At 44.8% G+C, this 23,025-nt stretch overlaps 2 protein-coding genes across 4 annotated transcripts in view; one reads left to right on the top strand and one right to left on the bottom strand.

The window, feature by feature from the left end:
• Positions 1 to 1,708: 1,708 nt before the first annotated feature.
• On the bottom strand, positions 1,709 to 9,123 carry LOC143299823 (death domain-containing protein CRADD-like). 2 transcript variants are annotated; one of them, XM_076613287.1, is made up of 4 exons: positions 9,031 to 9,123; positions 7,303 to 7,530; positions 5,557 to 5,661; positions 1,709 to 3,043 (listed from the first exon to the last, which is right to left on the bottom strand). In XM_076613287.1, exons 2-4 carry the CDS (start codon positions 7,520 to 7,522, stop codon positions 2,703 to 2,705), a joined length of 666 nt encoding a protein of 221 aa, XP_076469402.1. In that variant the 5' UTR covers positions 7,523 to 7,530; positions 9,031 to 9,123; the 3' UTR covers positions 1,709 to 2,702. The 2 variants fall into 2 exon arrangements, with proteins under 2 accessions (XP_076469402.1, XP_076469403.1); XM_076613288.1 differs by lacking the exon at positions 9,031 to 9,123 and adding an exon at positions 9,008 to 9,030.
• Positions 9,124 to 9,287: 164 nt separating this feature from the next.
• LOC143299482 (complex I assembly factor ACAD9, mitochondrial-like) overlaps positions 9,288 to 23,025 on the top strand; it is a 38,546-nt gene continuing 24,808 nt past the window's right edge. For both annotated transcript variants that reach the window (XR_013057539.1, XM_076612716.1), the window contains exons 1-6: positions 9,288 to 9,622; positions 11,318 to 11,411; positions 12,008 to 12,109; positions 13,108 to 13,214; positions 20,531 to 20,631; positions 22,709 to 22,856. Coding sequence is in view for 1 of the 2 variants with exons in the window: in XM_076612716.1 (XP_076468831.1) it covers positions 9,389 to 9,622; positions 11,318 to 11,411; positions 12,008 to 12,109; positions 13,108 to 13,214; positions 20,531 to 20,631; positions 22,709 to 22,856 (786 nt within the window). In the remaining variant the exon portion in view is untranslated. The remainder of the gene's footprint in view (positions 9,623 to 11,317; positions 11,412 to 12,007; positions 12,110 to 13,107; positions 13,215 to 20,530; positions 20,632 to 22,708; positions 22,857 to 23,025) is intronic.

Here is a 23,025-nt window from a genome sequence, read left to right as displayed (position 1 = left end):
ACTGCTGCCGAGTTTCAGGAGGCAGCATAGCAACACACATAGATCTAGCGCTCTATTACGCTCTGTGTGTTATAGGGGACTAGTTTATGAATATCCATTGTGTCTATGGCTAGCAATGGCTGCAGCAACTTATCGAAATTGAATCTAAACTATTTGCGCCCTAACAATATGCATTGTGAAGCTGGTTGTCTGCAGGCAAGCGATGGTGCCACGTTCACAGTAAATTTGGATCCCCTTTCAAAAAAAGCCTTTTCCAACAAAAACGCTTTTGGGGGATTAGTTTTTATATATGACACTTTTGCATCTATTGTTATATGTTTACATATGATGTACGTATCATGCGAGCTCAAGTGCACAGATTGCTCTGCATGTGTGTTGTGGGAGCTAAGATATGTATGATTGATTGTGTGTGTGTTTGGGGTGGAAATGTGTTTATATGTGTATTTGGGTGGGCGCTGGTGGTGGTGAAGTGGCACAGCCGTGCATGTTCCCTGCCCCTGGCCTTCATTATAGCCCTCTGCAAGTGACGCCCTACCTCCAATGGGTTGCAACCCCCACGTTTAGTGGTTGATTCCAGGTATTTCTGGAAGGCATTATCAAAGACCATATTGATTTGCCAAGCAGAGAAGAATAGAAAGCAAATAATAAAACTGACAGAGAACGACTGGCAGCAGAGTATAAAATCTCAAGAAGAAATGACAGCTGAGGAGGAGGACAGCAGAGAAGAACAGATGGCAAAGAAGATGACAGGGAAGAACGGATAGCAGAGAAGAACAGATGGCACAGAAGATGACAGGGAAGAACAGACAGCAGAGAAGAACAGATGGCACAGAACATGACAGAGAAGAACGGACAGCAGAGAAGAACAGATGGCACAGAAGATGACAGGGAAGAACAGACAGCAGAGAAGAACAGATGGCACAGAACATGACAGGGAAGAACTGACAGCAGAGAAGAACATATGGCACAGAAAGGTGACAGGGAAGAACGGATAGCAGAGAAGAACAGATGGCACAGAAAGATGACAAGGAAGAACGGATAGCAGAGAAGAACAGATGGCACAGAAAGATGACAGAAAAGAACAGACAGCAGAGAAGAACAGATGGCACAGAAAGATGACAAGGAAGAACGGATAGCAGAGAAGAACAGATGGCACAGAATATGACAGGGAAGAACTGACAGCAGAGAAGAACATATGGCACAGAAAGGTGACAGGGAAGAACGGACAGCAGAGAAGAACAGATGGCACAGAAGATGACAGAGAAGAACGGATAGCAGAGAAGAACAGATGGCACAGAAGATGACAGGGAAGAACGGATAGCTCCTCTCTATTTCATATGTGGGTCTGAGAGGCCCACCATTGGACGAATAAGGGTATTGGCCTTTGCTCCTCTTTCTCATATGTGGATCTGAAAGGCCCACCTTGGGATGAATCAGGACAATGAAATTACATCATTAATTACTCCTTTCTTTGATGATGTAACAATTCCAAATTTTGTCACCGGAAAGGGACTTACGAGTCAGGAAAAGTCAGGAAATTTCATAACTGTAGCTTTAATAGTTCCGGAGATATGGGGACTTTTATGCGGCTGTGGGTCTGACAGACCCACTCTGTGCGGCGAAGGTTAAGGCATGCGCAAACGCATTTGGACACACACACACACACACACACACACACACACACACACACACACCAAAGTTCACAAGGCATGTTCGCACGACTCATTTATTTGTTTTGTATCATTTCCAACAGGAGGAAACCCTACATGATAAGAGCGGGAGGAAACCCTACATGATAAGAACAACAGTAAACTGACACTCAAGTTAGTTTTCCATCCTCTGCCATTGTGAATAAAATTCATACACTCACATTCAATCGTGATTAAAATAATCTTACATGTTAGAAAACAAGAAATAGATGAGCATCAACAATTATTATGATATTAACAACACCAATAAAACTAGCAAACATGTTCAAAACAAGAGAGACACACATCATTTTCAAGAGCACATCAAATCTAAATATTGTAAAACCACTAATCAAAGGGGACAGGAAGTATGAGGAAAAAAAAGTGAAAATTGTCAATGTTTTCCTCAAGTGACATACAATAAAAACAGGTTTACCACCAAAGACAAGTGCACAATTTCATAGCATCAACACAACAAAAGCAAAAGAATGACATTCATCTGGGTGCAGATTCCAGTTACCTGCTAATGACACTGATCACTGAAACCACAAAAAGAAAATGGAGGAGGAAGAATACAAACAGATTTTTACAAACTGACAAGCAGTAAAACCACCCCCTTCCCACTTACGCCTCCAAAGGCTGGACTGGTGAATAGATGGTACAGCAACTGATTTCTGTACAACATTCTCACTCCATTACAAAACACAATCACACTGTGAAATAAGTAGTTCCACCCCCCCTAAAACAGCCTGGGCAGCATCCACAGTCATACAACAAAAGCTGGTACACTGGTGCCTGAGCCATTGCAGTAAAATCAAATGTTAAACGCCGTGTGGCAACATCATAATCACAAATATTACATTCAAATATTACACTCAGTGAGTGGCAACATCATAATCACAAATGTTGCACTCAGTGAGTGGCAACATCATAATCACAAATGTTACACTCAGTGAGAGGCAACATCATAATCACTGCTCTTCTGCTGACTACACCAAGGACCCCTAACATTCCTCAACGAGTACTTTCCAACTTGCCCTTCACCACGGTCTGAATTGAATCCCAGTCTATTATGCAGCGATTGCTAGCTTCCTTCATGGCATTCAGCAGAACGATAAACTGAGCTCTACTGCCATTCCTCTGCCTCCATCGGCTGATAAGCGAGGAAATAGCAGTACTGACACTATGTGGACTATTCATCAAAGCCTGATCAATCTTTGCCTGGGACACCTCCAGTTCCAAGAAGACGTGTTTCCACCCTGCACCAAATGCAGTGGACAAGCGACTGGCATCTGCGTCAGACGGACGTTCCTGTTTCACCGATTCTGGCAATTCATCAATCCAAGCAAGTGGGTCTGAAAGTTAAACGAAGCGTGTTCAATTAGCTGAAGACACCTGTAATCTAGTAACTCATTAGGGACACATGTCTATATAAATGTATATAATCATTACTATGTGTGAAGGGATAACATAATTCCACTTTCTAATTAACAAAAATTAAGAGAAATAAAATCTGTATGAGATTGTTTATTATTGTGTTTGGTTTATCTTTCCTCACTCCTTTGAAAGAAGTATCTATGGATGGAGGTGGCAGAATAGTTAAGACGCTCATTTCCCAATCCAGTATCCGTGAGGGTCTGTGTTCGATTCCCACTCCTGCCCTTTCTCCCAAGTTTGACTGGGAAAATCAAACTGAGCATCTAGTCCTTCAAATGACATGATAAACTGAGGTTCTGTGTGTAGAACACATTTGGCGCACTGAAAAAGAACCCATGGCAAGAAAAGCTGTCCTGTGGCAAAATTCTTTCGAGAAATCCCCTCTGATAGGTACACAAACAGATATGCACGCACTCAAGACCGGACGAAGCGCGTTGGGTTATGCTGCTGGTCAGGCATCTGCTTAGCATATGTGATGTAGCGTATATTGACTTATCAAAATGCAGTGATGCCTCCTTGAGAAACTGATACTGAAATAAGTTTCTAACTAAGTTCAATTAATCATATTTGCATGCATACATGTCCAAGTGTAAATCTGTCTTCATTCCTTTAAAATCAGGAGAATACAAATCTGCTCATTTAACCTTCGCTAGCTGTTGCTTTTGACTACACATGGAAGCTCATGTGGGTTGTCCACGACCCATACCTTTAAAGAGACAAAAACCTGTATATTCTTCCAAAGCTTGTGTGGGTCGTGCACGACCCATACTTTGTAAAAAGACAAAAACCTGTATATTCCTCCAAAGCTTATAACAAAATACAGAAAAGGGAAACATATCGTAACAACTGATTACACATACATGCGCTCGTACACGCACAGACTCACACAAACACATACACTCAGAAGAAACACATGCTCACGCATTCACACACACGCACATACACACACACACTCACACAACTGATCACACACACAAATGCATAACAGCACATGCACATACATACAAACCCTACTTATGCACACAGAGATAGGTAGATAGAGAGAGAGAGAGACTGAGACAGAGAGAGACTGAGACAGACACAGAGCGAGAGACAGACAGACAGTGAGACAGAGAGAGAGAGAGAGAGAGAGAGATGACTCATAGCACCCTATACATGCACAATCAAACATATTCTGTCACACAGGTACATGCTGTTAGAGAAAGGGATGGAAGGGGGTTATATAGCTGAAGACAGGCGAAAGGGACGGGGCGGGGAGGGGTGGGGGTAGTGGGAGAGTAGTGGGGTAGTGAGACTATTGAAAGTAAAACTTCTTTATTTTCCTTCACTAATTGCAAATTAAACCTTCTGAAATCACTATTAAAAAGGTATGGGTCGTGCATGACCCACACGAGATTTCGAGGGGTGACTACGTTTTTTCCTCTTTAAAAAGCATGGGTCATATATGACCCACACAAGCGTGCGTGTGTAGTTAAAACACCACCTTTAATTACTCATTAACTAATTAATGATTATTTTTCATTTTTTCGCAAAAGTTGGCCTTTTATGTGTAGGAAGCATTTCTGAAATTTCATAGAAAAATATTAAGAACTGGCTGAGATATTTGTGTTTTTGTACCCTTCTGGGTCGTGTACAACCCACGATAGCCAGCGAAGGTTAATCAAATTTGCATGCACACATGTCTAAGCACAGGAACACACAGAAACATCAGTCCAAAAATGTGCTGTGTGTTTGGTATATTACTATATACCTGTATGTGTTTGTGACTGTTGCTTGCACGCGCACAGCTGTGTATGTGTGTGTGTGTGTGTGTGTGTGTGCACGTGAGCTCGCATGTATATGTAAATGTGCACAAATATTCATATGAGTGTGCATGCATACACATGTCTGCGTGTTTGTAGATATCTAGGATACATGAAACTGGTTGTGTGTACTTGAGAACTTGACCTGTACCCTCTTCTTAAATGTTGCCCTGCACCAAATGACCATTGCAAAGTATTAAGTTGAAAATATTTCATTCTTATCATGTGTACAGTTCCGAACAAGTAGTGCAGATATTACTTAAAATGAAAAGAACTTTCAATACCACAGAAAATGGGCCACACTGATTGTGCCATGGGTGGTTAGGTGGATAGACCTATAATGGTATACTAAAAAAAAAAAATAATACTAATTTTTTTTTTTTTTTTTTAAAGAGAGAAAGAATGCTGTAGAATCGTCTGTTATTACATTTTTTTTGTGACAAATGTATTCTAACAACAGTACAGTTGGCTGAGGGTAGTGTTGGGAGACAGAAAGCATGTATTGATTTCATCTTTTCTTCTTTGTTTAATTTTGGGAGTGGGGAAGTTATCATGCTTGACCCATGATTTCCAAGTCTCTTGAAGTGAAAGTAAACTTTAAAGTAACAGAAAAATTCATTTTTACTAACCCTTTTTATTGTCCTCAGGAACATGAGTTTCTTCTAACTGTCTTGCAATATGCTGATCACCTGTACTGTTGAGAGCTTTTATAAAGCACGGGTATGAATCTGGTCCTGAGAAAACAGAAACAATAAATGACAGTTAGTATCCACACATACATACAGCAAATAAAAAATCACATTATGTTTGTTCATAAACAGAAAACCCACCAGTTCACATTCGAAAAATTAGGAAGACACACTGACAGAGAAAAGGTGACAAAAAAAAGGTGAGAAAAAACACACACGATCTGTTCATAAATTAACCACACAGGCAATAGTAGAGAGAGAAAAAAAAAGACAAGAAATTATTGCATATCAACATTATTTCTCAACAATTTCACTTGCAACTCCACGCATTAAAAGACACACAAAATCAACAAAAACAACAGAGGCAGGGCCTTCAAGACTCGCCAACTCAACTGAACACAGGAATTCTGTAAGAGGATTTTTTTTTTTTTAAGTCACTGTAAAGTGTATCATCATGGAACAGGCCATTTTCATTCCCATATTATGATGATCTTGACCTTAAACCTTGACTTTCAGTTTAAAAGGTGTTTACATGTTTCAGATAAAACCAATCACAGTACCAATTTGACCAGAATCAGCAGAAAAATTCAAGCTTTAATATACTATACTATGTGGAGTGATGGTCTAGAGGTAACGCGTCCACCTAGGAAGCGAGAGAATCTGAACACGCTGGTTCGAATCATGGCTCAGCCGCCGATATTTTCTCCCCATCCACTAGACCTTGAGTGGTGGTCTGGACGCTAGTCATTCAGATGAGACGATAAACCAAGGTCCCGTGTGCAGCATGCACTTAGCGCACGTAAAAGAACCCACGGCAGCAAAAGGGTTGTTCCTGGCAAAATTCTGTAGAAAAATCCACTTCGATAGGAAAAACAAATAAAACTGCATGCAGGAAAACATACAAAAAAAATGGGTGGCACTGTAGTGTAGTGACGCGCTCTCCCTGGGGAGAGCAGCCCGAATTTCACAAAGAAAAATCTGTTGTGATAAAAAGAAATACAAATACAAATACTTCTACATTTCTTCCATTGTACCATAACCTTGAACTCTGACCCATAAACTCAACTCTCTATAGTTTTAAAGTTCATTGCTACCAATCATTGTACCAAGTTTGAGGAAAATGATGTGTAAAAGAAAACCATCTCTTTTGTGTCAAGCAATAAATACCCTTTTTCAGCTATCATTACATAAAATGATATGACCTTCATCCTGAATTACATCAGGAATTATGCAGTTAACACTGTTGTCATAATCCCCAGTTTGATAAAAACTGAATAAAAAACATGAGCTCTATCAAGCTCATTTTATTCTGCCAATCAATGACCATGACCTTTGACCTCTTATTCTGCAAAACATACCTTCATAATAGGGATAACCAAGTTGGGTTCCTATATCAATTGCGGTTGATGAGAAATGTTATTTTTAAACAAAACGTCTCACACATCAAAAGTACTAAAGACACAGAACAGTTATGCAGATAATTTGACAAGACTGGAAAAATCTCCACTGCTTTAAGTTTAACATTAACTGGTTCCATGTGTCAGCCACAGGTGAATATGTATGAGATGTTATGACCGAATTTGTAAAAAATCACATTGTATTTCAATAATAAGATTTTAAAAAGAAAAAAAAAAGAAAAAAAAATTTCAATCTTGTTTGTTAAATGAACTGGGCACTTTTTCTCACCTGAATTTTCCAGAACACTGATAAACCGCTCAACTCGTCCTCTTGCAGTTTTTTCTCCGCCATTTGTCACAAAATCATTGTCAGATAAGTCAAACACCAAATCACTAATGAGGTGATCAAGGGCTCCATTGACTGGATCAAAGTTATCCTTCAGAAAATCATAATTTTTCTGGATTCTATAGCGCTCTTCAGGCTTCAGACGTCCTTTCTTCACTGGCATTCTGTCTTCTGCAATGATAAAAAAAGAAGCCTAAAACAAACCAGTCATTAGTGTTGCAGAATGAAAAGAGCTGATAGCAAGAGAAAAGTAAAAGAACAAAAATGATAACACTGGCTACTGCACTCACCTTAGTGCGGATGAAAACATGAACATTGGTTGCTTACAGTACAAAATGATATCCCGAAGCAACACATTTCATCTCAATTCCTAGGTGTCTTACAAACAAAAAACAGACAGACACAGAATCTAAAAAGCACATAGCTGTCATTATGACAGTCTTCAAATGCCTGTAGATGACTTTAGGATCGAATTGCTGCTTTCTTGTATTATTTTGTGTTGTTACCTGGTGTGTGTGTTCCCAATCACAGTGAGTATATCATTATCTTTTTTGTTCATTTAAGTGTTTTTGTTGCTCTGTTCCTAACTGACAATGAAACCGATGTTGGACAACACCACTGTCAGTGTTCTACATTTTCTTCAACACACAAGCCATTTGATACTAATACTATTCAACTTCAAGCATGATGAAAAAATAACTTCTTGCTCTGAGACTGTTTCTTCCTCTCTCTCTCGCTACATATAAATATACATATTTAGAGATGTGTGTGTGTGTGTGTGGTGTAAGTGTGACAGTGTGTATGTGCGAATGTGTGCACATGTACATGTATTGCTAGATATATATATATATATAGAGAGAGAGAGAGAGGTGTGTGTGTGTGTGTGTGTGTGTGTGCAAGTCTACAAATATGTTGACATGGAAGATCAGTTAAAAAAAAAAAAACTTATTTCCACCTCTAACCCACCAGGTACTGATTCTGGGGTGAAACTTAAATTGGGACCCTCAGGATGAAACTGAATGTGCTCCAACCATTCATTTGTAGCAGCCCTCAGAAGTTTGTATTGTTCACATTATCTAAGTTCTAATATTTGTGATCTGCATGCCACTCTGTAACTTTTACAATCTTTCAGTGCAAGTCACCTGTAAACGAGAATATGTGAGATAATTCATGAATACACAATAAATCTATGATGTATGCCGAATGAAGTGATCAATACAAAATTAAATATATTTAACATATCAAACTATACCAGTCAGAAAATACATTATTTGTGAACGTAAGGGAATAAACTTTTATCAACTAAGGGGAAAACATCCTACAAATTACATATAAATATACATACCAACAACCAGTCAACAATAAAATGTGCGGCAGATCTGTTCTGGCATACGATTTCTAAGCTATATATGCCAATACAAAAAACAAAAAACAAACAATAACAACAAAAAAGTATTCCTGATCAGTTACTTCAGCTGAAACAGTCATTCAGTTACAAACTCAGTGATTGAGTGTCTCAGTAGACTGTCTTTAAATCTGTATGACAGAGAAATGTTAAGCCTGTTTACATTAGAAGCGAATATCATTATCAACTACTGCTATGGAGTTCAGCGTTTATCATACACTGTGTAATATCGAATTCAGTTACATTTTTTACATCGACGTTCTTACCCTTTCTTCCGCTATCTGGCCTCTGATGACCTTTCCCGGAAATGTTTGTTTGAGGGATCTTCCTTGTTCCGAGTCTGAATTGGCGCAAAACTAAGAAACGACAAGCTTAAGCTTTATTACATGATTGCTGAATGTTAGTTCAAAATTTAAAAAAAAATCTTTTTTTGAACATGAATATTAAAAACATTATCCAACAATACACCTCGCGCTATTTGCTATTGCTGTACTGAAAGCTCCCTCAAATGTACTTCCTTAACTTTGGCGAAAGAAGATCTCGGACTTTGCTCTTTACATCAGCAACCAACACAGAACGCCGGACACGAGAGGCAAACGCTGACCGCAGTTAAGCTTATTGAGCATGATGAATTCTAAGCATTTTCTCACGCGCCAACTCATTTCACTGGCGAGAAGTGCCAGATATTTTCAAAATGCAGGCACCATCAGACTGCGATCGACTGCTTCCAACTTGCAAACAGAAAACCAAAAGCAGGCGACTGAACAAGACAGCCAAGTTCCATCCACTGCCACCGGGAAGAAAACCCGCACGAACAAGCCATTCATGAAGAATGTGTTTTTGGGCACGTTTGACAAGGTGAAATATGCTTGTGTGCAGTTGATCGATTGATTTATCTGATTCTGTGTCTGTTCATGCTCGATGATATTTGATTATTTGTGAAGAAAAGGGGTGGGGATGGAAAGATAAAAGCGAATGGGAGCCACTGTTGTGTTATGATGAATGGGGAGGTTTCTATATAGCATACATACATATGTATGTATATTTGTTAATTACATATATTTATATATATATATATGTGTGTGTGTGTGTGTGTATATATATATATATATATATATATATATATATATTATGTATTCATCAGTCAGGGAAAACCTGTCTTGAACAAGTCACTGGAAGAAGTTGCTCATTGTGAGTTAGTGACTGTAATATTATATAGCATTTAAGCAACTGCCCTGTAGCAAAGCGCCAGGATCCAATGCAATTCCTGTTGAGGTATACAAAGCAGGAGGCCCTACCATAATGCAAAAGCTGACTGAACTCTTTTAGTCTATGTGGAACGAGGGACAGATCCCACAACAACTGAAAGATGGCAGCTTAGTCCACATCTACAACAGGAAAGGCAACCGCCAGTCTTGTGACAACCACCGAGGCATCTCCCTCTTGTCCATTGCTGGGAAGATTCTGGCCCGTGTCCTGCTCACCCGCCTTCTCCAACATCTTGAGCAAGGTCTCCTTCCAGAAAGCCATTGCAGCTTCCATGCTGAATGTTGAACTGCGGACATGATTATTGCTGAGCACCAACTCCAGGAAAAATGTCAGGAACAAACAGTGACCTCTCCATGACCTTTGTCGATCTGACCAAGGCTTTCGATACAGTCAGCAGAGATAGCTTGTGGAAGATCATGGAGAAGTTTGGCTGCCCCAGCAAGTTCATCACAATCGTCCGGCAGTTCCACAACGGAGTAACGGTGAAAGTTTTGGATGATGGAGACCAGTCAGAGACCTTCCCAGTGACAATCGGCATCAAACAAGGTTGCATTTTCGCCCGGACTCTGTTCAGTATGGTATTAACTCTGCTATGCTGACAGATGCCTTCCATGACTGCAAAGAAGGAATCCATGTCAGGTACAGGACTGATGGGAGATTGTTCAACCTCAGGTAACTGCAGGCTGTTACAAAGGTGAAGGAGACTGTCTTCAGAGACTTACTGTTTGCTGATGACTGCGCACTCAACACCAGCACAGAGCAGAAGATGCAGTGTGAAATGGACTGCTTCATACAAGCCTGCGACAACTTAGGTCTCACCATCAGCTCCAAAAAGACCAAAGTTATGTACCAGCCTGCCCCAGGAAAGCTATACCAGGAGCCGCGCATCACAGTGAAGGGGCAGAACCTCCAGGCAGTCGACAACTTCACTACCTGGGCAGCACACTCACTCGTACAGTGAACATAGACTGAGGTCTTGCTTTGGACTGTCCAACTTGGCACAGCAAGAACACCACAGGAGCCTGTGCAGCTGAAGCCAGGCACATCACCAAGGTGCAACAAAAACATGCTGTGCACAAGGCCCAAGCAGCATCCACTGCCACGACAGTGCCCAGTCACTTGTGTCCCACATGTGGGTGAGCCTTCAGGGCCCGGATTCCATCTGATTCTTGAAGCCATGGTCATCTTCAAATCCAAAGTACGAACATCATATTACATTAATTTTGAAGCTTGAATATTATTTTAACAATATCATATGATTTCTGTTCTCTTTTTTTTTTCCAGGAAATGCTGGTGTATCCTGAAATCAGTGATAAAGAAGAGTATGATGAATTGAATGCCATGGTTGAACCACTGGAGCGGTTCTTTTCAGAGTCAGGTATGGATCAATAAAAGTGCTTTAGATTGAGTTTGAACATGATCTCTCTCTCATGCACGCACACATGCACGCAACACAGATAATTTAGCAACATTCCTTTTGAAAAAGAAAAAATTACAACTTTTACCTGTGAGCTTTCTATCATTTCTTCATAGGCTTGGTACCTGTAGCAACATACACATTACTTGTTTGTGCCCATTGCTTCAAGAGGCGTGGGGTCAGACAGATCAGTACCCACTCAACTTATATATATGGATGTAATGATTATTATTGTATTATTGATACTTACATAGCACCTAAGTGCTTTTCAAAAAGCAGTCATTTGCACAACAGGCTGCCTGCCTGAGTTGAGCTGACTGACAGCTGCCTCAAGTTGCTCATCGTTCATGTCCTCTGTCATTCAGTCAGGCTTTAGTCACAGGCACAAATGCACATGTGCATTAGACATGTTCCCATAGACATAGTGGCATTGTCAACATTGGGTAAAATACCACCTTTTTTTTATTGTGTTTCAAAGGATTCCAAGGCTCTTGTTACGTTGATCTGTTTCGGTGGATTTCAAGGCTATTGATGCCGCTTTTGTTGATCTGTTTCAGTGGATTCCAAGGCTATTGATGTTGCTGCCAAGATTCCAGAAGAAACTCTCCAGGGTCTGAAGGACCTGGGTCTCTTTGGTCAGCAGATTCCACTGGAGTATGGTAAATTTTGTTTGTCAGAAAGTGTTGTGTTTTTTTTTTTAACTGATTGCAACAGCGTGGAGAAATGGCAAGCCCACAGCTGGCATGACTGTATTCAGATGTTGCAATATGTTGCTGTTTCTTGTGTTTAAATACATTTCATACATCAACAGCTTACCAGATTGGGGGTGGGGGGGAGGGGTAGAGGGGGGTAAAAATTGTCATATGCGTATGTAAAATCTCGCTCACACATAAAAGTGAATGTTGGAGTTGCAGCCCATAGATACAGAAGAAGAAAAGGAAGAAGAAAAAGAAATTGAAAAATGATTCATTGTAGCAGAGAGACGGTTTCTTCCACCTGTGGGGAAACCAACTGTGAAATAATATCTCACTGTGTGGCAGAACCCTGGTCATCATCTTAGGTTGACCACTGGCCAGTGGATCAATGTCTTGACAGTTGTCGTCACTGTGTTTCACTGCATGTTTTACTCGTCAAGTTTTATACTGTGCAGCGTCTACATGGAAAGGCACTTGATAAGTGGATTATTATTGTTGTTATTATTATTAATCTTCTTCTTCTTCTGCGTTCATTCGTATGCACACGAGTGGGCTTTTACGTGTATGACCGTTTTTGCCCTGCCATGTAGGCAGCCATACTCCGTTTTCGGGGGAGGTGCATGCTGGGTATGTTCTTGTTTCCATAACCCAACGAACGCCGACATGGATTACAGGATCTTTAACGTGTGTATTTGATCTTCTGCTTGCATATACACACGAAGAGGGTTCAGGCACTAGCAGGTCTGCACATATGTTGACCTGGGAGATGGTAAAAATCTCCACCCTTTACCCACCAGGCGCCGTCACCATGATTCGAACCCGGGACCCTCAGATTGACAGTCCAACGCTTGAACCACTCGGCTATTGCGCTCGTCGGTTATTATCAATGATAATAATGATATTGTTATTGCTGTTACAATCTTCACTGATTAATTAGTTTCACCTGTTTTGATAACGTGCAGGCGGGTTGGCACTGAACGCGACCAAGTACGCCAGGATTGCAGAGATCACTGCCTGTGACGGGTCGATCGCTGTGACTCTGGCTGCCCATCAGGCCATTGGGCTCAAGGTCTGATTTCCTCCCTTTTTTTTTGCTGAAGAACTGCAGCAGTGATACAGAATACAGAATATTTTATTGCCTCCAAAAAGAGAAAGTAATTTGTGGTCTTTGTTACATAATGTGTGAGAGTCATGGCCATTTAGTATGAATGCGTAAACGACATAAAATGCTAAAATGCTGAGTTGATGTAAACCTCAGCTACAATAATCAGTATTGTACATATGCAATAATTGCAGTGAGAGAACAGACAGTGAAAATTAATGCTATAATCAAACAGACATATGAAGAAAACCAAGCTGTTTGGTTTGAACATCAGTAGTTTGGTGTCATATACTGTACCATGTCAAACTGATGCAAACTAGGCCTATGGTTTGCTCTGTTTGGCCAAATTTCGCGCGGCTAACGGTGAAAAGACGCCCCTCTTAGTCTGGCCCGCTCTTAGCCAATCAAACGCCTCTAACAGCTATAAGCGCTGAATCATTCCTTTGGCCAAGGCTCTCCACGCCATCTTGTCAGGTTTTCGCTCTGTCTCGTCTAACGCTTTTTTTGGCTATTAAGCGTTTTCATTTGGCCTTATTTTGTTGTATGCGGCTTGCATGTGTATTGTGCTTACATTCTGTGTACTCGTTTCGACTCGGCCCCCTCGATTTCTTCGTATTTTCTACCTCTGAGTCGATCCTGTCTTTCCTTTCTCTGTTGGGGTTCGTATTGTTCGCTGGGTGCTTACGCGCGGTACCATGCCTCGTTTGCCATCCTACGAAGGCAGGGATCATGATGCTGGCAGAGATACTCGCCAAGAGACTCTCCCAGGCCCGGAGCTCATGATTTCTCCCGATAGGGACCGCGGCGATGCGTCTGCAGACGCTGATCGCGGAGGGGACGCTCGTCCCGATAAAACGGTCATGAAGGGGACCGGGGGGAAAGGGATTCGAGCGTCACCTCCCGAAGTGTCCCAGCGCGAGGCGGGTGGAAGGGGGAGTAGCACGTCCTCTCTTGGTGGTGGGAACTCGCGGCTGGGTGCGGACTCCCAAGGGGAGGCCGCCCCCCGCCGTTATCCGGGTCCCCACACGGAGACGGCCCTCAGGGGCCCCAGTGCTGTTTCCCCTCCTCCCTCCTCGGTCGACCCCCCTCCCCCACCTCCTCCTGGGGGAGAAAAACAGTTGGTTCCGGGGGGGGACCTCCACTTAGCCCACCCCGGGCCAAGCCACCCCAGTCTCCCCACGGGAGGGGATTCTGGGCGCGTGGCAACCTGCTCTGCAGGTCTCCCCGCTATCCGGCCGGTCTCCCCTGCTGGGGGAGTCCCGCGCGTGTCAGGCGGTTCCGGGCAGTCAGACCGCCGGCCTTTCGGCCTGTCTGACACCCAAGTCGGACCTGACCTCCCTCCGACTTGGCCAGGCTTTTCCCTTCAACGAGGTCAAGGCACCAGTGACCCTTGGGGCTGGGGTCACGGGATGGCTGGTGCCCACGGGTGGTATCCCCCATTCTACCCGTACTGGGGTGCACCTATGGTGCATGCTGGGTTCCCGGGAGGACCAGGGACTAACCCCTGGTCCGCTCCCCACCGGACCCAACCCAGCACAGACCACAGAGTGACACACACAGCCCCGACAAGAGGGATTGACTCTTCGTTGGGCAGGTCGAGCTCCTCGACCAGTGTTAACACTACAGCCTCGAATAGGTCCTCTGTCAGCACGCAGGTGACCGCCACGGTCACTACGGCTTCCTTTTCAGGACCGACGGCAGCTGAGGGACCCCGCTCAGCCCGTGGGAGCCTGCTGGTCCCACCTACCCAGCCCTCGGTCCTAAAAGGAGATGAGTGGGTGTTCGTCCCCTCACAGCAGTCGTGGGTCCCTCTGGCGTCCAGGGACGCTCTCTCTGAGAAGGTGTGGCACCCACCATCCCAAGCATGGTTGGACCTACGGTCCACACACTCCCCACCCTCTTCGGGTGTCAAGGACATAACAGAGGAGACCAGGGTCCCTGCTCGGGATCGCCCCAGCTCATCCCGCTGGGCTGACCACAGCCCACAGGACGCCCCCGTGGGTACATCCACTTGGGATGGCACCCAACAGGGGATGGACTGTGAACAAGAAGGACAGCCCCTGTCTTCGGATGAGGACGAACAAGCAGATGAGCACTCTTCGCCCCCATCCCAGTGCGACAGATGGAGCCCACGCCTCCCTAGGGACCAGCCTGAACCAAACTCGGACTTTGCCGAGCTCGAACTGACCCTCCCCAATAGGGTCACACATGCTGAATCAGTCCCTCAGGCAACTTTGTCACCCTTAACCCTCCTACGGTCAGGTGACTCTAACTCCAGAACCACAAGGCGACTCAGAGTGCCAGAAATGGCTCAGGAGTGGCTTAATAAGCCAGCCCGCACCGTCAGGGGTGCTGCTTCCATCCCTCCTCCAGGCAGGGAGTCACTCTCTGCCCCGGGCGCTTTTGCCCCAGGCAAGTTCCTTAAAGATCCCTCCAAGGGAGGAGTGTGGTCCTGGTACACACAGGACCACCCTGCCTACAGGGAAGCAGAGCCCTCCGCGCAGGACAGGATGTTGGTCTCACAGCGCACCACCTTCCCCACCTCAGCTACTCTTCCCTTTAAGACATTTGCAGAGTGGGACAAACTGGCCCGCCGCTGCCTCCTCGAGGTGTCCACGGCTTATACCTTCTTTGACGCGTTCCTCCACAGAGCCAATGAGCTGTGGGAACGACGTCCAGTTCAGCAGGACACGGAGTCTCCTTCCTCTGGCCTGCCTGGCCTCTTCTCAGACCCGAGGTTAAACACTTTTGGCAATCGAGTAGCGTCTGGTCTCACGGCAGCTGCAGACGCAGCTACCAGCCTTCACTTCAATACGGTGCTAGCGCGGCGGGATGCTGTTCTCCGCCTCTCTAACATTCCAGTAGAGGAGAGGGCTGCTCTGCGGTCCATCCCAGCACAGCAGCACTCCCTCTTCGGCCAGTATGCGCCGCATTTTGTCAGCCACAGGGCAGAGACAAACCGGGAGGTGGCCTCAGATTTAGCCCAATCCTCCCAGGGGCGCCAGGGTTCTATGCCTTTGAAGAGACCCGCCACCAGGGCTCCTCCATATACCTCGCCTCCTAAGCCAAAGCGGCGTGCTCAGAATCAGCGGCAGAGGAACAAACCACCTCATGGCCGTCCAAGCCGTCCGGCCATGCCCAAGGCCAGAAGGCAGCACCCCCAATGACTGGGCCCCGATTCAGCACCGCCAGTCGTTCAGCCCCTCCAAGTAGGAAACTTGTCCCGGCACGCGCATCAGTGGCGTGCTCTGGGACTCAACGACTGGATAGTGTCGGTGCTAGAGTCGGGGTACATGCTCCCTTGGGTGGGGGACCGCCCCCCTCTAAGATCCACTCCTCCTCCTTATGTGCCCAGCTCGATGGAGCAGGAGAGCGTCTTAGAGAAAGAGATATCGCACCTACTCCTCATAGGGGCGATATCTCAACTCTCGGACCCGGGCCCCGGTTTTTACGGCCGGTTGTTCGTGATTCCAAAAGTCTCCGGAGGGTGGAGACCAGTCCTGGACTTGTCCCCCCTCAACAGTTTCCTCCCCAAGATGAAATTCAAGATGGACACACAGGCACAGATTCGGGAGACCATGCAACAGGGAGATTGGGCGACGTCCATCGATCTGAAAGATGCTTATTTCCATATCCTCATCCACCCGGCATCCCGCCGGTACCTGAGGTTCGTGTGGAGGGACAGAGTGTTCCAGTTCTCTGCCCTCCCATTTGGTCTGTCCCTTGCCCCTTTCCTGTTTACCAAGGTGGTGCGGGAATTGGTGTCAATCGTCCGGTCGGAGTCCATTCGGCTCTGTGTGTACCTGGACGACTGGCTTATTCTGGCCCAGTCACAGGCTCTGTGCCAGAGTCATACAGCCAGACTTCTAGACCTGTGCTCCCAACTGGGCTTCATCACGAACCAGGAGAAATGCGATCTGTCCCCGAGCCAGTCCTTCGACTTCTTAGGGATGAGATTCGACACGCGGTCCATGATAGTCTCTCCGACGCCAGATCGGTGGGACCGTCTGGCAGGCCTCCTCAACCACTTGCGCCATTCCTCCCAAGCAACGGCGCGGACACTTTCTTCCCTCCTGGGCATGATGGAGTCCATGGCACCTCTCATCCCTCTGGGCAGGGTTCTCAAGCGCCCTCTTCAGAGGGCACTCAGGCTACGGTGGTCCCAGAGCACTCAGCCATGGGATACCCGGATATGTCTGGGCGAGTGGTTCCTCGAGGTGACATCAGAGTGGTTAACCACCCCTCTTCTAACACAGGGGGTGCCCATAGCCCCACCGACTCTTCAGGTGGCACTATTCACAGACGCCTCCTCCATGGGCTGGGGAGCCCACATGGACTCTCTCCATGCAGCAGGGACTTGGTCCCCGGAGGAGCGCCTATGCCACATCAATGTTCTGGAACTGGAGGCAGTTCGCAGGGCTCTCCAGCACTTCATAGCGGAGGCCAAAGGCAAGACCATTCGCTTGTTCACGGACAACACAACAGTCGCTTGTTACGTGAACAAAGGGGGCGGAGCGCACTCGGCAGACCTCTCTCTGCGGACCGAGGCTCTCCTCCGTTGGTGCCACAGCAGGGGCATTGCACTTTCAGCGAGACACATAGCAGGGAAAGACAACATTTTGGCAGATGCTCTCAGCAGGTCCAAGAGTGTCATACACACAGAGTGGACCCTGGACAAGGACACCCTGCAAGGAGTGTGGGAACAGTGGTTCCGGCCGATGGTGGACCTCTTTGCGACAAGGTTCAGCAAGAGACTTCCCACGTACGTCTCTCCAGTCGCCGACCCAGAAGCATGGGCAGTGGACGCTCTCTCTCTAGACTGGAGCAGTCTGATTGCCTACGCGTTTCCTCCCTTTCCAATCCTGTCCAAGGTGATACGGAAAGCCAGGTTGGAACGCCCGCAGATGATCCTCATTGCGCCGAAATGGCCAGCCCAGCCCTGGTTTCCGGTCCTTCAGTCCCTGACACATGTTCCACCACTGGAACTGGAAACCAAACCTCATCTGCTGAGGCAGCCTCGTTCGGGCATTCCTCACTCCAATCCTCAAATGCTCCACCTGCACGCGTGGCTGCTGTGCGGGCGGATCTGTCAGCATCACCATTGAAGTCTTCCACCCCTCGGTCAGCCTCTGTGTCCGCCGCGCTGACCAAGGGGGGTGCCTCCTCCGACCTCCTCTCCATAGTCTCCAAAGCCAGGAGGGAGGGAACAGAGACTTTGTATGACTTTCGATGGAAGAAATGGCTGAGTTGGTGTACAGCTCAGAACATTCCCCCTACTAACCCTACGAGCATGCAGCTGGCCAACTTTTTGGCTCACTGCTCCTCGGTTCTCAACCTGTCTGCTAGTTCTGTGAGAGGGTACAGGTCTGCCATTTGTACCACTATCAAACAGCTAGGTGGTCCCGCTTTTGAAGCTGATTTCCTGCTCAGAGAAGTGGCTAGGGGCGCCTCTCTGAAGGAAGCTAGGAATCCCAGAAGAGTGCCCCTCTGGGACTTGTTCCTGGTGCTGGATTTCATTCGAAAACAGCCCTTTGAGCCATTGGGGACTATTCCTTTTGACCTGCTCACTCTCAAGACCACTTTCCTTCTGTTGCTGGCCACGGGCCGTCGTAGAAGTGAGATTCATGGTCTTAGTGGTCTGCCACAAGATCTAGCATTCCACAGAGATGGTTCCATCACTCTTCGTTTCCTTCCAGAGTTTCTGGCTAAGAACCAAGACCCCGAGGTCCCTTCCCCCTCTCTGAGGGTCAGACCTTTGTCGGATATTCTGGCACAAGATGATGAAGATAGGCATCTCTGCCCCGTTCGGTGCCTCAAATACTATTGCAATAGGTCTCGCCATAGGCGTTCTTCTCAGAGGCGCCTTCTCATCTCCCTCAATGAGAATTACAAGAAAGATATCGCTGCAGGCACCATTTCCCGCTGGGTTTCCCAAGTGATTCGTAGAGCCTACTCTCATGCACACAAGGATCTCAGCTGTCTTAATCCCAGAACACACGAAGTGCGGGCCATAGCTACTTCGGCTGCTTTCCAGCACTCGGTACCACTGCAGCATGTCTTGGAGGCAGCCTTCTGGCGGTCGGAGAATCCCTTCATCAACTTCTACCTCCGGGATTTCCGTATGACCAGGGCTGACGGTTCCAAGGGGATTTCCTTTGTCGCGGCTAACACTGCCGTCTCAGTTTCAAGGGCTCCCCATACGAACCAGTAGGCGTTGCCCTCCTCCATTTGCTTTAAATTCTGCATCAGTTTGACATGGTACAGTATATGACACCAAAAGGAGGAGTTTGTATTATACTCCATGTTTGGTGTTTACATATACTTACCATGTCAAACTCGAATGCCCGCCCGTCCGTCCCCGCGTCTCCGCCGTGGTTCTCATGGGGCATTTTCTTTCATGGCCACGGAATGATTCAGCGCTTATAGCTGTTAGAGGCGTTTGATTGGCTAAGAGCGGGCCAGACTAAGAGGGGCGTCTTTTCACCGTTAGCCGCGCGAAATTTGGCCAAACAGAGCAAACCATAGGCCTAGTTTGCATCAGTTTGACATGGTAAGTATATGTAAACACCAAACATGGAGTATAATACAAACTCCTCCTTTTTGGGCTAAAAATTATTTAATTATGTTTTTATAAACTGATCGAGTGTTTTTCATTGAGCATTTGTGACTAATGTGAGCATGAAAAGAATGTCAAGATAATGCTTGCTTCATTTGTGTCTAATAACCTTACATTTAAGGTTGGGGGGCGGGGGGGGGGTATACATTTTTTCTTGAATATCTATAAGAGTAGCGCTTGAGTGAATAGATTTTGATCATAAAAGAACAAGGAAATGTGAAAGGCACATAGAAAAAGTTAATGTGTGTATGTGATTTTCTAGGAAATAAATGTCAGATTTGTATGCTCATGTAGCCAAGAAAATGTTATGCTCTGTATATTTGTAACAAAAGACTTTAAATCCGGCAGTTGAAGTTTGTGTACATTGATTTATTTCATTATCTCATCATTTATCGTTAATGAACGTTTGTGCATATAAAGCGCTTTGAGCTCTTTTGAGAACAAGCACTGAATAATTGTTCATTATTATTATTATTATTATTATTATTATCATTATGAAATGTATCACATGCACGTTTAATAACAAATGAATATCCCTCTTCTTCTCCCAATATTTTGGAGTTGCTTTTACTTGGTGTGAGAGTACTTGTTAACCTACCATGTAAAATCAGTGGAAAGGTATTACCTGTATTATGTATATCTGTCTAATCATCATCATCATCATCAGGGTATACTGCTGGCGGGCAACACTGCGCAGAAAGAAAAGTATCTGCCCAAGCTGGCGTCTGGAGAGCATGTTGCTGCTTTCTGCTTGACTGAGCCTGGCAGGTATGTGTGTCCCGTGTGTGTGTCCCTGTCAGACAGCAGGCATGCCTACCATTACTGAGGGCCCGTATATATCCCGGGAAAATGACAAAATGGACAGAGTGTCCCGGAAATAAGGATATTTGTTGCACTTAATTTTAGCACTGTTCCCCAATCGAGCTACATAATTATGTGACCTGGTTGGAGACATAATTTGACAACAAACAAGAACGCCAGAGAATTGACAGACAGGCAGAAAATAAGAAAAAAATTAGCTGTATGAAGAGCACAGGAACAGGAGTCATGATGGCTGCCGGAAGAAGAGGGCGCTAGCTAGTGGGACAAAGGGGAGGTTACCTACTTCCGGGAGGTTATCGGCCATAGTACTTTCGTTTTCTCCGCATAGGCGGATAGTAGTTTGCACAGGACAGGAATTTCAGACCCCTGCCGGAGTCTGCACTAGTTGGGTCACGGTAAGTATGTTATTTAAACGTAATTTTAGATAGAAAATTTCCTATTTGTTGCATGTCCTGGAAAAATAAGAAAATCCGGCCATAACATTTTTTTTTCAGAAGTATATAGTGGGTACAAGTGTACCTGTAGATGGCTTTCCGACCATTGCCGAAGACACTTCGTTAAGACTTACGGGAATGCTGCTGAATATTATCAAAGGCAGATTGTGAACAGCCGGAACTATCCAAACAGTACCAAAGCCATTTTGTGAAAGTCACTTGATTTCTGTAACTTCGGCAAGACCAATACGCTTGTGGATAAGCACTGACTTTTTGAACACAGACAACCGTTTGAAAGTGGAGGCATGTTTCCATGTTTACAACCATTGCTTCTGGCTGTCAGACGACTGTTGTACGTTTGATGAGATGTTCCTGAAAACGATACCCTGTCCCTGATTCTAAAGTGTGTTGTTCCTGAAAAGCAAATTTTGGGGTAGGCATGCCTGATATAGCCTTCAGATGGTTTGGAAAACATTGTACTGCATTGCATTGTATTGCATTGTGTTGTGTCATATTGAATTGTGATGTATTACTCTTTTGTTTGCGTTGTTCTCCCCAGGGAGAACTTGTCACTGCAGTGAGAGCGGCATCCTTTTTGTTGTTGTTATTTCTACCTGCAAATGTATTTATTTTCCTGTCTACCAAAGTGGATTTTTCTGCAGAAGTTTTCCAGGAACAACCCATTGGTTGCCGTGGGTTCTTTTACTGTACATTAGTGCACACAGGACCTCTGTTTATAGTCTCATCTAGATCACTAGCATCCAGACCGCCACTCGAGGTCTAGCGGAGGGGGAGAAAGTACTGGCGAGCATTTAATTCGCACCTGTGAGCTCAGATTCTCTTGCTTCCAAGGTGGACGTGTTACCACCAGGACAACACTCCACTAATATGTCAGTACTTGTACATTGTGTGAAAAATGTCTGAAGTGTTGTTGAGTGTTGCAGAGAAATGGTGAAAGTGCAGACATGCATAAACACACACACACAAACACAGGTGAATAATACTACGCTGTTGAAAACACACACACACACACACACACACACACACACACACACACACACACACACAAACACAGGTGAATAATACTACGCTGTTGAAAACACACACACACACACACACACACACACACACACACACACACACACAAAATCCACAGGTAAATAACACTACACTGTTGAAAAAAAGATTCATAAAATGTTGATGGATATTTTTTATCTGTATTGGAAAGCTTACAAAGTCGTCATGTCCATTGTAGGTGATTTTAGTTTCCTTCATTTCTCCCCCAACCCTCTCATTTGACTTCAGTGTCTTTGAATTTTCTATCTTATGCACTGTTCCAGTGAACTTCATTCAGTGAGTATGATGTCTGTATACATCTATAGATTTTCATGCCATTATACTTTGTAATCATTCATTAAAAAGGAACAAAACCCTTTGTACTTTTAAATGCTGATTAAGAAATAGAAAAGAAAGAAAAAAAAGTAGTAAGAAGGCACCAGTCTCCTTGAACATTTCTTTTACCTTTTTACAGAAAACGGAAGAGACAGCAAACAGTTCCATAATCACGATTGTACATTTTTGTTTGTCAGTGGAAGTGATGCAGCTTCCATTCAGACAAGGGCAACACTGTCGGAAGATGGCAAAACATTCTACCTGAATGGAGGGAAGATCTGGATATCGAACGGAGGCATTGCCGATGTCTTCACCGTCTTCGCCAAGACGGAAGTGGTTGTAGATGTAAGTTTTCATTTTGAGTGTGATTTTTGACTCTCATTGTTATTTTGTTGTTGTTTTTTTTATAAATAGTCTTTAGTGTGTGTGTTCAAAGCTTCAGTAAGAATGTGTTGTCATTTTTGCACATTGTAATTGTTATTTTAAATTTAAAAAAAAATTAACTGAAAAAGAA

This window comes from Babylonia areolata, chromosome 25 (genome assembly GCF_041734735.1).
Source record: "Babylonia areolata isolate BAREFJ2019XMU chromosome 25, ASM4173473v1, whole genome shotgun sequence".
NCBI classification, from domain to species: domain Eukaryota; kingdom Metazoa; phylum Mollusca; class Gastropoda; order Neogastropoda; family Buccinidae; genus Babylonia; species Babylonia areolata.
The sequence above is the reverse complement of the archived record's forward strand: the minus strand, read 5'-3'. Positions and strand labels throughout refer to the sequence as shown.

Excerpts from the sequence above, each read along its gene's own strand:
- LOC143299823 (XM_076613287.1), bottom strand. The coding sequence starts at position 7,522 with ATGCCAGTGAAGAAAGGACGTCTGAAGCCTGAAGAGCGCTATAGAATC. Across the intron at positions 5,662-7,302 it reads CAGTGTTCTGGAAAATTCAG|GACCAGATTCATACCCGTGC; the intron begins GTGAGAAAAAGT and ends CTGTTTTCTCAG. Across the intron at positions 3,044-5,556 it reads TCCTGAGGACAATAAAAAGG|ACCCACTTGCTTGGATTGAT; the intron begins GTTAGTAAAAAT and ends TTTAACTTTCAG.